The following is a 17,455-nucleotide window of genomic DNA, read 5'->3' on the forward strand; positions in this document are numbered from 1 at the left end:
AAAATGTCGCGGACTTTGTTTGACTAAGCCAGTTCACAGACGGTAGTGGAAATGCAAGCTACAGTCCATGTCCTGTAGCCCGGGTTTGAGCAGAACTCAATACTATACATGTTACAAGTACAAAATACAATTTAGATATATCCGCAGATATATTCTTGAGGCGTTATACATGGAACATTCAATGATATGTAGAGTACAATTTCATTTAAAGTGGTATTGCCCTAAACGAGAGAACAATAGGCAAAACTAAACAAACTGGAATTTAGAGAGGGGATCTCAGGTTATGGAGCCTACATTTCACAGAAACTTCCAAAACACAAAATTAAAATACAATCACCATGCCCATGGTGTGATTAAACAATACCCAATGGCATGGCTGCTTCTACCTGGACTATCAGGGATTGTGATGTCTGTACACATAGAATAAACACGGCTGCTTCTGGACTATCAGGGATTGTGATGTCTGTACACGCTGCTTCTACCTGGACTATCAGGGATTGTGATGTCTGTACACATAGAATAAACACGGCCGGCTGCTTCTGGACTATCAGGGATTGTGATGTCTGTACACGCTGCTTCTGGACTATCAGGGATTGTGATGTCTGTACACGCTGCTTCTGGACTATCAGGGATTGTGATGTCTGTACACATAGAATAAACACGGCTACTTCTGGACTATTAGGGATTGTGATGTCTGCACACGCTGCTTCTGGACTATCAGGGTTTGTGATGTCTGTACACATAGAATAAACACGGCTACTTCTGGACTATTAGGGATTGTGATGTCTGTACACGCTGCTTCTGGACTATCAGGGATTGTGATGTCTGTACATGCTGCTTCTAGACTATCAGGGATTGTTATGTCTGTACATGCTGCTTCTGGACTTTCGGGGATTGTGATGTCTGTACACGCTGCTTCTGGACTATCAGGGATTGTGATGTCTGTACACGCTGCTTCTGGACTATCAGGGATTGTGATGTCTGTACACGCTGCTTCTGGACTATCAGGGGTTGGGACTGGTTGATACAAAGAATTACCGAGGCTGCTTCTACCTAGTCTGTCAGGGAATCGGGATGAACCCTCAGAGTTACAATGGCTACTTTTGTAAGTTTGTACAGACATTGCTATCTATCTTAAGTTGTTTGTAAATAAGTAAGTGATACCACTTCTGTACCTTTAATGTGTTTCAGCATTGTTTCTATATTATACAGGTAGCATATAACAGTCATTTGTAATAGAAAAAAATACTTCTTAAGCTTGAAACTGTTAAAGACTTTATGCTGAACAATTTGCACTTTCCACAAATAGTATAAACACTTACGTAATTCGAGTCCGTGATACGTTCTTAAATCGGGAAATAATTATCATGTCATTTTTATGTTTGTGATATAGATTTCAAGGTGATAAAGAAAACAATACGCTTTATTTATTTTTAACAGATGGGCAAAAGGTATTTTATAAAATGTTTATTCTGTCAGATGAAAATTCTCAGACAATTATAGTTAACCAATGTCATCCAAAAACTGCACAAGAACAAACTAGAGGTGAGGCGTAGCACGAATGTTGGTGTAAACAACTTGTGTCTTTCCTCATTAAAATACTCATTAAAACTGCTATTCTTAACATCGACAAGGTAAAAATGTTTAAAGCTAGTTTCAGTGAGTTTCTGTATTTATAAGTAATTCTTTTATAATGCGATATGGTTTTGGCTTATTTGGTTACATGTCCAATGTGGGCCAATACCAGCCTGCAATAGAAAATGATCCAAGGATTCTACAACAACAACGAAAACGGATTATCGATAAACGCCGAGAACAATAAATTGGATTTTCCCAAGCAAATCACCAATAGCAAGAGTCCTACAAACTTTAAACATGAAAATTGTCACAGAAAAATACAAAACAGCAAATATTGCCAGACGAAAACAGTACTCACAAATTGTCACAGCACAACCCTTAAAAACGAACTGCAGCAAAATGTCAAAAGGGGTTTTGAATGAATACAACGGAATCAAACCTTGCTATTGCATTTGGTAATATTTAAAACATTATCTATAAATATAATCAAGCTGATACCTTAACTCTGTGAGCGAGCGTGCGGGCGTGTGCTTTTTCACTGTTTGAACATTTTCTATTACTATTAATAAATACAATTAAGTGAGACATGTACTGACAATTATAAAGGGGGACGTTTCCATTTTCAAGAATCTGCAACTCGACAACATGCGCTACAGGACATCGGAGTTTTCTATGCAGCGTCTTCCTTGGAACATGTTTATAGATAAATGGATGATCACTTGATCAATTGAGGGTTATGTTACATGTATTGTTTCACCGAAAGAGACGTAGGTAGTGACGTAATCATTTCAAACGTGTGAAGATATCATATATTCTATTACTATTTAATATTATCTAAGTACCCATCGCCGAAAAGGTAAATGTCGTTGCCCTCGCAGAAGAATTTGTCAATCAATTAACACACAGTAAATGCATGAAACTGGTGACAGAATACGATTGCATCGATCCATTCTACAGAAAAACGACACTCATTTGACCCCTGTGCTGCCAGTGAATCCGTCTTGGACCAAATCTCATGTTCGATAGAAGTACTTTTGTTTGAGTTCAAAGGACATATCAACCGGTTAAAGCGGACGTTGATAAATTAACGCTTCAATTATATCATGATTACTCTCAGATGTCAGACAGACAGGTTACTCATTGAGAAGACAAATCAGTCCAAATGCCACAGACACTTTCACAGACATGATGTATTTACTTTTGATATTTAAACTGCTGTCCTAAAGGTTTTTAGAACTGCCATTACCTTTGGCACATTGACAAATATAGCCTCTTTTTGCTTTGCAAGTCCCTTCGAAAATTGGACTCATGAGCCGGGCCGTGCAAAATTAGAATATGCCAATTTTAAATTTATACCGTTTGTGTGTTATATCCTACTTGATCGGAAGCAAAGTAATCACCAAGAGAGTATATTTGAAATTGATTACATATTTGTTCATTTTTGTTATCTGATTGTATTCAGGTGCGCGTGAAGTGTTAATGCATCTAATTCAAAATCGTTGTTATATCTGATTACAATTTTGCTGCTACTTTGATATTTTGCATCAATGTTTTCACTTGTTTATTATTTTGGATAGCAAAACGTTTGATAGATACATCCAAACTGTAAATCAAGTATGGAATTATACCGGAAGTACCCTGTTTTAATCACTATATGGGCTCTCATGGAAAATCTCCTGTTCGCGGGTGTAATATTCGGATGGGGTTCACTAGTGTTTATTCTCAAGGAGGAAGGATTCTATTTTGACTATTGTACACAAAGCGATTTTTTCAACCAAAATAATTCTACACTTCTAGAAACAACTTCTGCTGTGAATGTATCAAACTCGCTGTCGGACAGGGACACAGTTTTGTCTAATATTAGCAAGGCGGACGAAGTGACCAGCAAGGATTGTCCGGCTCAAGAATCAAAATTAAACCTGTGGTATTCTATAGCTACAAGTGCCATGAACCTAACATATGCAGCGATTGCATACTTGCAGAAGCGTTTTGGCACACGAATAACACGTGCAGTATTTGTGTGAGTATGTTTGCTTATTCTAGACGACAACATGTAAATGAATATGCATCCAAAGTTACATTCCTATGATTCTTGTGTAAATAGACAATCTACTATTTATGTTGTATAATTCAATGCAGATAAATAAGAAATAACTCATGTTTAGTAGTGAAATAAACTGGAACATTTAAAGCTTTCTGTAAGTTAAACATTTGATTAAAACGCAAATAAATTACATTGATAGTAGTTTTCTGTCTTTAACATCGATCAAATGTTGCATACAAGTTTATGAATTTTGTTGGGTTTAACGTCACACCAACACAATACTGTGCCATATGGTGACTTTCGAGGTTTTGATGATGGAGGAAGACCCCCAGTTTCCCTCCATGCATTATTCTATAATAGCCTGGCGCCTGGGTAGAACCAACTGGATGGCTTCTTCAAAAGAATTCTTCAACTCAAGACATATCACGTTAAAGTTGTATATGTTCTTTTTAACAGATCTGTCTACTTGATCGGAACTCTGTGTATGGCCTTTGCTACTCCAGGTAAAACTGTGATTTAGCTATATTTTACTAATAATTTGCATCGAGCATGTTCCTCTTACCTGTATATATAATTTAACATTTGCTGGTTTTGACAAAGCACGATTGACATACCTGCCAATATCATTATTCATAAATAAAGTACAATATTTATACAAGGATCTAGGCCTCCGGCCCATAACATTATATTTCACAACAGTTCATATAAAGACATATATATGTACACTACTACCACAGTTTTAGATGTATGTAATATTTAATATTTTCATCAGATTAAGGTATGTAGCGAGTTGTAAGGCATGTCAAAATTTAATACAGATGTTTAACTCTTAAATTCAAATGTTTGTGAAGGCAATTGCTTACATTTTGAATTGAATATTCATAGATCAATAATAATTTAATTATGAAATTACCTTGACATTAGTTGAAACATGAGGTTTGAATCAAGGTAAGGTTCGTGTTCCACTGTTGATTTTTAAGCCTCTATAATATAGAACCTTATGATTGCTTATCAGTTCCTCTTTACATGATTGCATAGATTGCATATAATTATATTTGTCAATTAGTCCTTCAGAAAACTTTGGAGTTCCCAAAAATGGGCAAACTCGTTCCTCTTGAGGAATGATTTTTTGTGACCAAGTGATTTTAACCGTTTTGACCTAAATATTTCTGTATTCAAATAGCACTTGCGAATCAAACCACATTTTGGCATTTCAGTAAGTTTCAAACCATACGTGATCACCCGTTTCTCTGCAGTAATCTTCTACAGTCATGGTGCATTACATGACTGGAGATTAACACACTTTATGTGTCTGTTCATTCTCTATATATCTCCGCGAACAGTAGTAATATAGTAGTCATTCCAACATAGGAGAGTTTGAGGAAATTGATTTAGGCAATTGACCGCACTATAGCAGTCTCAATAATGACACAAAAACTCATTTCCTTTCTAAACTCTGCACATTAGACCTTTCATTGAACAATAGAATTTGACTGTATTTTACCCCTCGTGAAACTAAACAGATGGTGCAATATATACATTTTACGAATATTGCACATATATATACGTATGGTAGGTATCAAAACTTATTTAAGCTTTAATTTCAGTCAAAAATGTGAACAATTAGCTTTTATGTTAGGATTTCGCAAACTGAAAATATCTTTCTTCAACTTTATTTTTTTTAAAATAATTTTTGCATTAATCATTTTTCATCTTGACAGTTTACTTGATTTCTTTATCTGATATTGCATATTGAACTGTGACAGTACATATGAGTTTAAGTTTAACGATATCACGGATTAGCCAAGATTATTTTGCTAAATTATTTAAGAAAGTAGCTAGTTTTGATAATAAATTTACAGTGAAGGAACTACGGATGCATGTCATATTCATGTTACTGTTTTATCCACATAATCCGTAACATGATTAATCGTAAATCACGGCTTTTTTTCTGAAATATTCGGAAATGCACCATATATCACCCTAAAGATCTCCGAGATTAGTAGTAGGAGCTTTTTAAATTTCGAAACGTTTTATTTATGCCAGTTTACATTGGAAACTAACCCAACCAGATTGATTTGACGAAAAATAAAAAAAAACTAATTAGTATGTTTTGAAAATTTAAGAAGATCCTATTACCACATATTTATGCTAATCTTTTATAATAAAGAATTTCAAGGAAAAAACAGCAGATCACTAATATCATGATGCATGTTCATATATAGTTTTGTTTGATTTGCAATTTTCCAATGCTTTAATTGCACTTTCAAAACGTCAGTTATTCATCATCTGTATGCCTTGCCCGCTCGTAGTAAACAGTGAGATACGAATTGACACGGCGACAATAGACAACAAACATGACTTATGACAATAACTTCTTTCGAAGAAAATTTTCGGGTCATGTCCTCCGGTTTCAGTTAAAGGTCCATTACTAAGGGAAAGTGAGTTGGCAATTTTTTTCATAGCCAGTGCATAGACTTCTGCAAGACACTAAATAATGAAGATTGGCAGGTCAAAATTTACAGAAGGTCTTTGGAACTCAAAGAAATGTATGTGTATTATGTTGAAATTTCAATGAATCGACAGAATGACCCCCCAGGTCTTTTTAACTTTCTTCATACTTCATAGAAAAATAATTGTACATATACTGCGATTTATTTCGAATTTCTACATACCAACTTTCATTTTCCAATAAAATGAAATAGTTTCTGTGCTTTTTAAAAGAAATTAAAATGTTCACTTTCCTTAGTATTGGACCTTTAAACACTCTTTCAAATGTATGCAATCTACAAGGAATGCCAGTGTTTCCTAGTGATCAAAGACGAAATGTGTGTTTTTTCATATATCAAATCATACGAGCAATGGTGTTCTTACATATAAGAAAGCTATTGTAACACCAGGGGAGCTGATGTAAAATTATTAAGATAATATCTTTATGTATTTGGCATCTTAGTAATATCAGGAAAGTAACATAGAAACTGATGTGGATTTTATTGTGCTGTGACATGTTAAACATATTCATTTGCAACGTCTGCATACTGCAGAACAGCTGCATGTTCCCTCTATAAGAAAACTTTCAAGTCCAACGGTTACTGAATCTGCCATAAAGAGCGAATGACTCGATAATAGTGATTTGAACAACAAAACCGAAACATCTATTAAATTCAAACGAAGATCCTATATAACATTTTTTTTTTCTGATTTACAGAATTGCCATGGTTACTTTTGCCTGGACTATTAGGGATTGGAATAGGAGGAATGACGGTGTCGTGCACAAACATACAGGTATTTGTCTACATGTTTGATTTATTTTATATCTTGAGTCCTAATGTTGTAATCTTTATTTTTTTCTTGCTTTCTAGGACTACATCCCCTGTCTCAGATGTTCAAGTTAGATATAAGTAATGTTGAGTAATTATTATTTGCTTTTGTGGATAATATAGTAATGAATATTTTCATTAAAGTGTTCTTTCATATTGATATGTATCCCGGCGGAGATAGAATAACGCCAGAATGTAAAGTAATATGTTTCATCAAATCCGCGTCACTTCATAAATGGTAAACGTTCTGTAATGTTGATATAACAGGTATCGCGACTCGAACTATGTTTTATCAAATTTTTGTCACTTCATTAATCATTACCGTTCTGTGATGTTGATATAACAGGTATCGCGGCTTGAACTATGTTTTATCAAATTTTTGTCACTTCATTAATCATAACCGTTCTGTGATGTTGATATAACAGGTATCGCTGTTTGAACTATGTTTTATCATTTTTTTGTCACTTCACTAATCATTAACGTTCTGTAATTGATATAACAGGTACCCTGGCGGGTATTGACAAGTGTGAGAAAGTATAGTTGTGATCATGTTTATCAAATTTGGCTCAGTTTATTACTCGTCACCGTTTTGTGATGTTGATATAACAGAAGCTGATGCGCTATTCGAAACTTTTTTACCAGCTGTGATTGCCATACTGTGTTTAATATATGTTTAAAACCCCAGCTAGGGCCTCCGTGACCAAATGGTTCAGGTCGCTGACTTCGAATTAGCTGCCTCTCACCGATGTATGTCCGAACCTCATTTTGGGCGTTGAACTCTTCATGTGAGCAAGCTATCGAGCAGGCCTACGTAAGGTCGGTGGTTATACTCAAGTGCCCGCCCATGATGGGTCTTTCTCAAACAGCAAGCGCTGGAAAGTCGCCACATAACCTATAACTGTGTCGCTGCGACGTTTATAAATCCCCCTGTCAAAATAAGGATGGATGTGTAATACAGCCTGGCATAAAAGAACATAATTTTAATCGCCTTCAATGTAAAGATCCTATATATAGAGCTATGCGTATCTTTATAGAGAAGGCCTGACAGACATTGATATAGAATTGATGAGGATCTGCAGAACTTTTACGTCGATTCTGTCAAATAATTTTAAGCTTTCATTTGAAACTGAAACTGTTTTATTTGATTAAAAGCCTTTTTTTACGTAAAACATATTCCATGGCGTTTTACAAACACATAAAAAAAATACGTCTAAAAATTAAGACATTTTAAAGATGTATGAAACAAATTAGCATAAATATCATTGTGAATAAACTATTTAGTAAGTATTAAACAAAAGATCAGGCATCAGATAAGATTAATAAAATATTAGAATATTAAGATACAGTAAGAGCTGTTTTGTTAGTAAGCAAGTAGAAGTGAGTTATTGTGACATGTCCATAAGTTATTACAAACATCTGTATTTTTGTATTTGTGACAAAATTGTTCATATTCGAATGTATTTACACAATAAAAATCATCCAGTTCATGTTACCACAATATCTTAAAAATCACAATAACAGTCTCTAAAAGAGTGCAAAGTAATTTCCAAAATAATGAGTTTTCAACTTCATTTTGAAAAACATCTAGTGTGTCTGAGTTCCTTTTTCGAGAGGCAATTCATCCCAGAGTTTAGGTCCAGCAGTACCAAAACTTCTGTCGCTGAACGTTTTGCGCTTGTTGAAAGGAACTACGAAACACCCAGCAACTGAATTTGAAGAACGCAAGTTCCTTGTCTGTGTTTGTTTTATGAGAAGTTCTGAAAGATATTCCGGAGAACTTCCAACTGAACAATTATACATGTAGGTGTGCATTTTGAATGTGATTCTGGCTTTAATGGGTAGCCAGTGAAGATCATAGAGCGCTTGCTTGGAACTGTCATATTTTCTTCGGTTTAGGACAATTTTTGCACACATGTTCTGAATTCGTTGCATTTTGTTTACCTCGTTTGAGCAATACCATACAGAATGACATTGCAAGAATCTAAATGGGATATCACCAATGACAACACAAGAGTTTCGGCAGCCTCTTTGGTAAGATATTTCCAGAAACATTGTATTCTGAAGTAGTAGAGCATTGCTGTTCTACACTTTCGTTTTACATGCTCTTTTAGATTCAAGTTTTCATCGAGATATGCACCTAGATATCGAATAAAGCTCACTGATTTCACTTCATCACCTACAATGCATATTTTGTCAGTTGCACACTTAGAGAGCTGTTGCCTACTACCAAACATGATGAACTCGGTTTTGGAAGTGTTCATTTTGAGGTTATTTTCATTCATCCAGTTGTTGATTGTTATAGCACATTGTTCAAGTTCTTGTATTGACTGGGATTCGACTGTTGGAGATGATGGTTTAAAGCGTTTATTAAGCATTTCTCCTTAGCACTGAGTAGTTATCATGACGGTTCATGTTATATGGGCGTATTTGCTTCTTTGGCGCTGTACCCACGTTCAACTTATTGATTGATCATATTACTAAATTATGCCAAATTATTTAAAGTCTGTTTCTTTTGTAAAATGCTATTATATAAGTATACTATAAATATGTGCAAAGTATATGACTCTTTTATGGTCCAAAACAATGTTACTATCAAAGATTAAGACTTGTCATTTGATTGCAGAAAATGAATGTTCTTCTTCGTTTAATCTATAGACAAAATGTGATACCCATCGTTCATATAGACGATGGAACTTATCAATCATAAATTTGAACTTCGACTAGTAGAATGACCACCTATATTTGTTAATGTTTGAATTAGAGATAGGGGCTATTTCAATATTGATATTGATTTAAAAAAACAACAACACCAAAAAACAGGAACAACAACAACAACAACGAGAACGACAACGACAACAAAACCAATACCAATATGATATTACATAAATGTTTGTTATCATTGTTGATACAGGTATCGTTTCTTCATCCACGTCTACGGTCAACAATTGTTGCCTTATTCATAGGGCTGTTTGACTTCTCCTCGATCAACAAACAGCTAATAAGGGTATGTATCTAACATTGTCTATTAATGTAAAGATGATGCATACAGAGGTATCATCATTATGAGTATTGTGTGTCTTGTGTACTGTAAGTATCAGCATCAAAGGAGCATGCCCTAATATGGGCAACACGATATCAAAAATTATAAACAGACACTGTGACGTATAGATAAAATTTCAAACAGCACATCTATATGTGTGATATCAAATGCAGAAAAGTTGTTTTTATTTTAAGCCAAAGTTTACGGATTGACTAACAAATTATGTATGTTTACACATACTGTAGGAACTAATGAAGAAATTGTATATACAAATTAAAAAAACAACAAATAACATTGGAGCTTTGGGTGATTATCCCTCTCATTGAACGTATGAACGAATAATAATACACATTTTGTTTCTGCATTGTAAATTTGATCCATCGATTCCATTTCCAAGACTACTTAGAAAGATGCCATGTCAACGAACCTTTCTGAACACGACTTCTTTCATTCATTTCTCTTGATTCTCCACTTCGGATATGATCTTCTTACTGAAACATAATCACAATATATCAACATCTATGATAAAGATATTTTCCTTAAATAAGCATGAGTAATTGTTTTTCAGTTGGCAAAAGTCGAAAATAAAAAGCACACTTAGCTTTCAAACTCCTACTTACTGACTTAGATCAACATTTGTCTTTACTATAAACAGATTGCATATGAAAATGGCATCCCGAGACGAACGTCCTATATCTTTATGTCTGTTGTGTTTGCTGTGATAACCAGTATCAGCACAATGCTCTTCCTACCAAAGATGTTTATTGGTGACGTCTACCTAGAAGAGATGGAGAGAAGCCAAAAACTGTCGAAGTGTAATGATGATAAGAAGGTGGAACAAGCGGAAAACCAAGACGAACTTCCGAAATCGCAAGAGCAGGAACTTGTTGGTAATTTTTAATTAAAATTTAATCGAAACTTGATTGTTTAGTTCTACTTGTAATTTATTGAAATGTTATGTCTGAATTTAATTTTTCTGAATTTTGATGTGTTCACTCATTTAAAATAAAAAAAAATTAAATTAACAAAATAGAAAATAAAACATTTTAATAAATTAACTTAATCAAATTAAATTTGTATTCACTACATATAGCAGTAAAGTATATGTTTCAGAAAATAGCAGCAGTGTGGACCTTGAAGTGTCACCTGAATCCTCTAAACTGTCCTTTTGTTCGACTGTTTTCTCCATAACGTGCATGCTACACATCTACTGGACATTTGTTCATGCAATAAGAATGTTTACGTTCATAGGACAGATAAATGTCTGGCTTGAAAACGTCTTCGACTATGATGAAACGAAAGGTACCTCTAAATAAATCTATTTAAATAGCTGTTGTTAACCATTAGTTCATATTTCATTTAACTCTGCATATGAGATGTGAGTTGGTGATATAGCAACCAAAAAATATCCACATCATTGTGTTTATAATTCCGGTAACGCTTATAACTTCACTGTTTTTATTTTCACATTTTATTTCAGTTGGAGATATGCTATCAAGTTTCTCCTATATAACTATGGCAGCGATTGGCACTGCGCTTTTTTGTGGGTTTGTTTATGACTATCAACGTAAACGCTATGCAGGTTAGTGTACCACACACATAATCTTTCTGCCTGATTTTCAGAATCCATCATAATATTTGTTTTGGACATATCAAAAGGATATAACTCTCAATAATTTCAAATATACTTATGGTTGTCATAAATGTTATGGTTGAATTTATGATTACAACAAATATTTGTAATAAATCATACAATGTTTGACATTTAATTTAATTTGTTTTGTCTATGGCTGTGTTTTGGGTGCTCTGTGTCTCCGTGAAATCTACCCTTACCTTTTATATTTTACATATATGCTTGTAAACTCATTTCATATCACTATTTGTGCTTGGTAAAAACCGTCTGTTTCTCTGGTCTTACCAAGTAAAATAATGGTAAAACCCGTCTATTTCTCTAGTGTTACCAAGTAAAATGTTTGCAATACCCGCCTGGTTCTCTAGTGTTACCAAGTATAATATTTGTTATACCCGTCTGCTTCTCTAGTGTAACCAAGTAAAATATTGGTAATTGTCGTCTGTTTCTCTAGTGTTACCAAGTATAATATTTGTAATACCCGTCTGCTTCTCTAGTGTTACCAAGTAAAATAATGGTAATACTTGTCTGTTTCTCTAAATACAAGTTAAAGCACCGTTATTTAGCACTATTAATTATATCAAACGCAGAATTCGAGTCCTTCACTTGAAATAGATTAGTTTTTTTAAATTGAAAATATGACAGTCTGTCACGAAGAAGTTTTTATCACAAGAGCCAATTTCTGTTTGATAAATGTGTATATTTCATATGCGATTAATTTAAATACGCGCAAGTACGCCATTAGGAGATCAATGACGGTAGAACAATGAAAATAATAGGGAAAATAATATACATGCATTCTGAAACTGACACGTATCATTTCGCTGGTTTTGACAAGGATAAAGTTTTTTGTGTAAGCATTATTTTTCAAAACGTAGATTCATGATGACTATTATCATTTGAACGCTCTAGCCTTAGGCATAACTGCACTAGATTGAAATGGGTTTGTTATTCCAGGTTCTGGTGAGATTAAACGCGTCTATCTTCCAGTAGTATTGCCGATGGGATTGGTCTTCTTCTACTCTACAGGCACTACAGTGTTTTGCCTCATCAAAAATGATGTCACCCCATATTTTGCATTTGTCTTGTTCACCTTCTTCAGAACGTCACTGTATGCCGTTGCATTTGCCTTTTTAGAAAATGCGTACGTGAATTTTTGTGAATTCTGTTAAAGTCTGGAATTTTGTCAACGTTCTTAAGTCTAAGACTTCAGATTGACATAAAAGCTTAAATCGATCAGGCACTGAATGGTTATATTATGTGTACAAGTAACATAATAGGAAGTCATGTGACAATGAAGGTTGATTTATAATATAAATCGTTCATATTATATGTATTTCAGTATCAAGGCGAAATGGTCGTGCACAAACGCAAAAGTAGGAAGTTGTGTTGGTTGTTTGTTCCTGTTTATTTGATCACATCACGTAAATGCCATAAAACATTACTTTAAGCTGTTTCCTAACGTATATATATTCTTATTTTAAACAGGTTTTCAGCAGATTACTTTGGCAACTTGATGGGCATTTTGCTATTTGTTACCGGGTTAGGCGGTTTAATCCAATATCCACTCTTCAAGTGGTATGAGGCTTACGATGGATCCTATTTACATGTAAGTTGCCTCTGTGTCAGTAGTATTTCTTCTGGTTATGTGCAGATTTCTCTCATTCGCGAGTTTTCGCCCCAGCGTTTCTTTTGTAGAAACACCGGTGTGACATAACAGAACGTATTTATACTATCTTATTGTTCTATGTAAAACACAGGCTATTCCAAGTACATAGCATTTTCTGACAGACCCTTACATACACGTCACGTGTCGCTATGTTCTTAAAGGTACCCGTATAGGTTTTGATAGTATCATTTTTGACAGGTTATAAGTTGTAACATTAAGATTTTGTTCTAAAAATTACTTTTTTCCTGAAAATTCTAGACCAAAATAATGATACAACAAGCACAAGGAATTTTCCAAATGTTTAACGGGATCCTTCTAAAATGATATTAATGAAACTTCGTCAAACTGATGAATTTGCACGTGAGTGTGTGCGCTGCTGTCGTTTGCGTTGTAGGGCAACTGTGATTAATGAACGTAGCATTCCCTTTTGAATATTTATCCTTGTTCTACTTTTCCCTCCCCCCCCCACCCCCCGTTTTCTACCCACCCCCTAACCCTTCCTCCACCCTTTCTCTATATTTTGCATAAAGTTAAAATGTATTTGTTGGATGTTTGAAGCAGCACGTCTATAATATTTTCTCTTTTCCGTTACAGCTTCTTTTTGTTGTGGGCCTACTTTGCAAATAGTGGCTCTGAGACTGTGTTTGTGGTGCTCTATGCTTCCAAGAAATCTACCCTTACCTATTATCTTTTCTTGTCCAGTATCAATCAACCGACAAGAATCTACCCTGAAGACTATATTTTCCTGCTCTGCCCCAAAATATTGAAATGCACACTAGTGTGATACATGTATTTAAATGTTGAGAAGATGAGCAGTCGTCGGTTGGAGCGAGAATCATGTCGAAATTGAATTCAATGTTTATTATACTTTCAGGTAAACATTTTCCTTCTCGTACTTCAAGTGTCTACGGTAATGCATCTAGTTCTGTTATATATAAAGGGCTGCCGGGATAAAGGCACTGTTCACATCAATGTATGTAGTCACGAGATGAAAAGCAATAATGCTCTACAGGCGACATGAATGTCTGCAAATAGATCAGCACAATGAAACGTCTAGACACATGTTTACTCACTCCTGTTACATAAAATATGCTTCTTTACTAGTAACAAGGATAGATAATAAATATAGCCTGTAGGCAATATATGAAAGATATTTATTACCAGAACCACAAAGAAATGACACTTTTGGAATCGAATTATAGCATATATATTATGTACAATGTTTAACCAAACATTTGTAAATAGCGTGACCGGTTTAAAAACACGCCATTAACTAGTGAAATACTCCCCACTCCCCGCGCCCCCTACCACCCCCCCCCCCGCCACACACACATTTTTGTAAATGCACCTCTGGGAACACAATGAGCAGAGAAATTCTCAAGATTTACACTTTTATTTGGCGGAATTTTCTATCGACCTTTTACCAACGATAAAGACAAAGAGTTCCGAATACTAGGACACATATTAGAATATAACACAATATCGTTGTCATCTTACTCAGGTTAAGAACCACTAAATGTTAAGGTGTAAAACTATTAATTTACTACACTCTTCCCTCCTTTAAAGTAGAAACATAAAATTACAAGATTCTTTCATGTAATCAAATAAAATATAATACTGTAAAATCAGTTTAAAAATTAATACTGTTTCTTATAATACTGTTTAAAAATTAATACTGTTTCTTCTTGACTAGATATGTCTTTGAAACCACAGTTCAGTAATCAGTTCCACAAGATCAAAACAGTTCACATTAGAAAACAAAGTAAGAACTAACTATTGATTAACACAAAGTATAAAATCTAGTTTTGCGTATTCAAGCTTACTGATTTCGTAAGTATATGTTTTGTAATACAGAACCAGAGTTCTGTTGTGTCCCACGGGTGTTATTTTGACCCTTAAGCACAGTGGTGACACCATATTATGTTTCTATTCCTTGTATTAAAACTATTAAACTTATGATTGAATCTTTTGCATATAAGTTTTATATACATCTAAATTTGTGAATGACAGATATACAGAACCAAGGTTCTGTTGTGCACCACGGGCATTATTATGGCCCTTACACTGTGTATGCACTAGCGTTTTTCCCAGACATAGTCTTTCAATTTCCTTGACGTTTTCATTGTACGTTTCGGTCTTTCATTCACTGGACTAGAATCAGTACTTTCAGTAGATGGCACAGACGGAGATGGTGGGTTCGAAGGTTCTCCTGGCAGAGATACTGGTCCAGGTGGTAAAGAGGAGACTTCCACAGGAGTTTCGGCCGTAGGAATAGAATTCGGAAAGTACGGACTTTTGGTTATCATAAACGTCCGGAGCCACTAAGTCATTTGATGGCACAGAACAAGTCTCACTGAATGGCAACTCTGCATGCCGGGTAACCAAATGATCAATATGACAGTATCGAATTCGGTTGTTACATTTCACCAGATACGAAACTGCTCCAAGTACCTTATGAATAACGCCTGGCCGCCACTCCCATTTTCCCCCTTGAATTGTGCTTTTAACTGTCACTTGATCGCCCTTTTCAAATGTTCGCATTTTAGTTGACTTGTCATGAACAGCTTTCATTTTCATTTGACTGTCCTTCACTTTGCTGTCCTTAGATGGTTTCACTAAACTCAATCTCGTGCGTAACTGACGATTCATGAACAGTTCAGATGGAGCGATACCGGTGGTAGTATGTGGTGTAATTCTATATTTCAGCAGGAAATCAGCAAGGAGATGTGTTAAGCTCACTGACTTTACACTTTTCGCATTATCTTTAATTCTGGCTTTCAATGCGTTTTTAACTACTTGCACGGCCCTTTCTGCCTGCCCATTTGACGATGGATGATAGGGCGGAGTAAGTGTGTGTCTAATGCATGTCGTTTTTACAAAGTCCTTGAATGTAACTGATGTAAACTGTGGGCCATTATCAGAAACCAGTTGTTCAGGTAACCCCGTGTAACTAAAAATAGATCTTAGTTTGTCTATAGTGTTTTCACTGGTGGTACATTTCATTGGTATAACCTCCAACCACTTGCTGTAGTTATCTATTAGTATCAAAAATGAATGGTTCTTAAAGTCTGCAAAGTCAATATGAATTCGTTCCATAGGGCGTGAAGTGCGAACCCATGGATGCAGCGGTGCTTCTGCAGGAAGTGCTTTCAACGACTGACAGGTTCCACAAGTGGCAGCAATGTGTTCAAGTTCAGAGTCCAAGTTAGGCCACCAGACATAACCGCGAGCTAGCGATTTCATTCTGTTTACTCCAAGATGTTGATCATGAAGTTCTGAAAGAATAGTATTCCGCAGAGTCTCTGGAATTATAACACGTAGACCCCATAGTAGCACACCACGGTCAACACCAAGTTCAAACCGTTTGTGAAAATATGGTCGTATTTTGGGATCGTCGTTATGTTTTGGCCACCCACTTAATACAAAGTCAATGACCTTACTCAGAATTGGACATTTTCGAGTTGCGTCAGCAATCACTTTTGCCTCAACCGGAAGTTCCTCAATGAAAGATACTAAGTCATCTGTACTTTCAACCTCGCTACTGGTTACAGGTAACCGTGACAACCCATCACAATTGCCATGCGCAGACGATTTCCGATATTTTATGTCATATTGGTAACCCGATAGGAGTATAGCCCATCGCTGCAAACGTGACGCGGCTAAGGTAGGTATCCCCCTGGTAGGACCGAAAATTGTTGTCAACGCGGTATGATCGGTAAGTAGAGAAAACTTGCGCCCATAGAGATATTTGTGAAATTTTTTTACTCCAAAAACGATTCCTAGCGCCTCCTTCTCTACCTGAGAATAGTTCCTTTCGGCTGGAGCAAGTGTCCGAGAAGCATAAGCAATCGGTTTCTCTGTTCCATCTTCCATAACAAGGGAGATAACTGCCCCCACTCCGTAAGCCGAAGCATCGCAAGCTAAAATTACAGGTTTCTGTTCATCATAGTGAATGAGTACCCCTGTACCTGAGAGTTCGTCCTTAGAGCGGTCAAAAGCTTCTTGGCACTCAGCCGACCACTCCCACTTTGCTCCTTTACGTAACAGTTGATGTAACGGATGAAGCATTGTTGACAAATTCGGAATAAATGAACCGTAGTAATTCAGGAGTCCCAGGTAAGATTTCAGGGTTCCAACATCGGTAGGCACTGGCGCTTTCATGACAGCCTCTACC

At 35.6% G+C, this 17,455-nt stretch overlaps 1 protein-coding gene across 1 annotated transcript; it reads left to right on the forward strand.

The window, feature by feature from the left end:
- Positions 1-3,093: 3,093 nt before the first annotated feature.
- On the forward strand, positions 3,094-14,311 carry LOC123542789 (equilibrative nucleobase transporter 1-like). Its single transcript, XM_045328796.2, has 10 exons — positions 3,094-3,598; positions 4,079-4,125; positions 6,831-6,907; positions 9,854-9,946; positions 10,638-10,872; positions 11,096-11,284; positions 11,463-11,564; positions 12,570-12,756; positions 13,101-13,221; positions 14,156-14,311. The coding sequence occupies exons 1-10, from the start codon at positions 3,195-3,197 to the stop codon at positions 14,300-14,302; spliced, it is 1,602 nt and encodes a 533-aa protein (XP_045184731.2). The 5' UTR covers positions 3,094-3,194; the 3' UTR covers positions 14,303-14,311.
- Positions 14,312-17,455: the final 3,144 nt, after the last annotated feature.

Source organism: Mercenaria mercenaria, chromosome 1 (assembly GCF_021730395.1).
Source record: "Mercenaria mercenaria strain notata chromosome 1, MADL_Memer_1, whole genome shotgun sequence".
In the NCBI taxonomy this organism is placed as follows: Eukaryota; Metazoa; Mollusca; class Bivalvia; order Venerida; family Veneridae; genus Mercenaria; species Mercenaria mercenaria.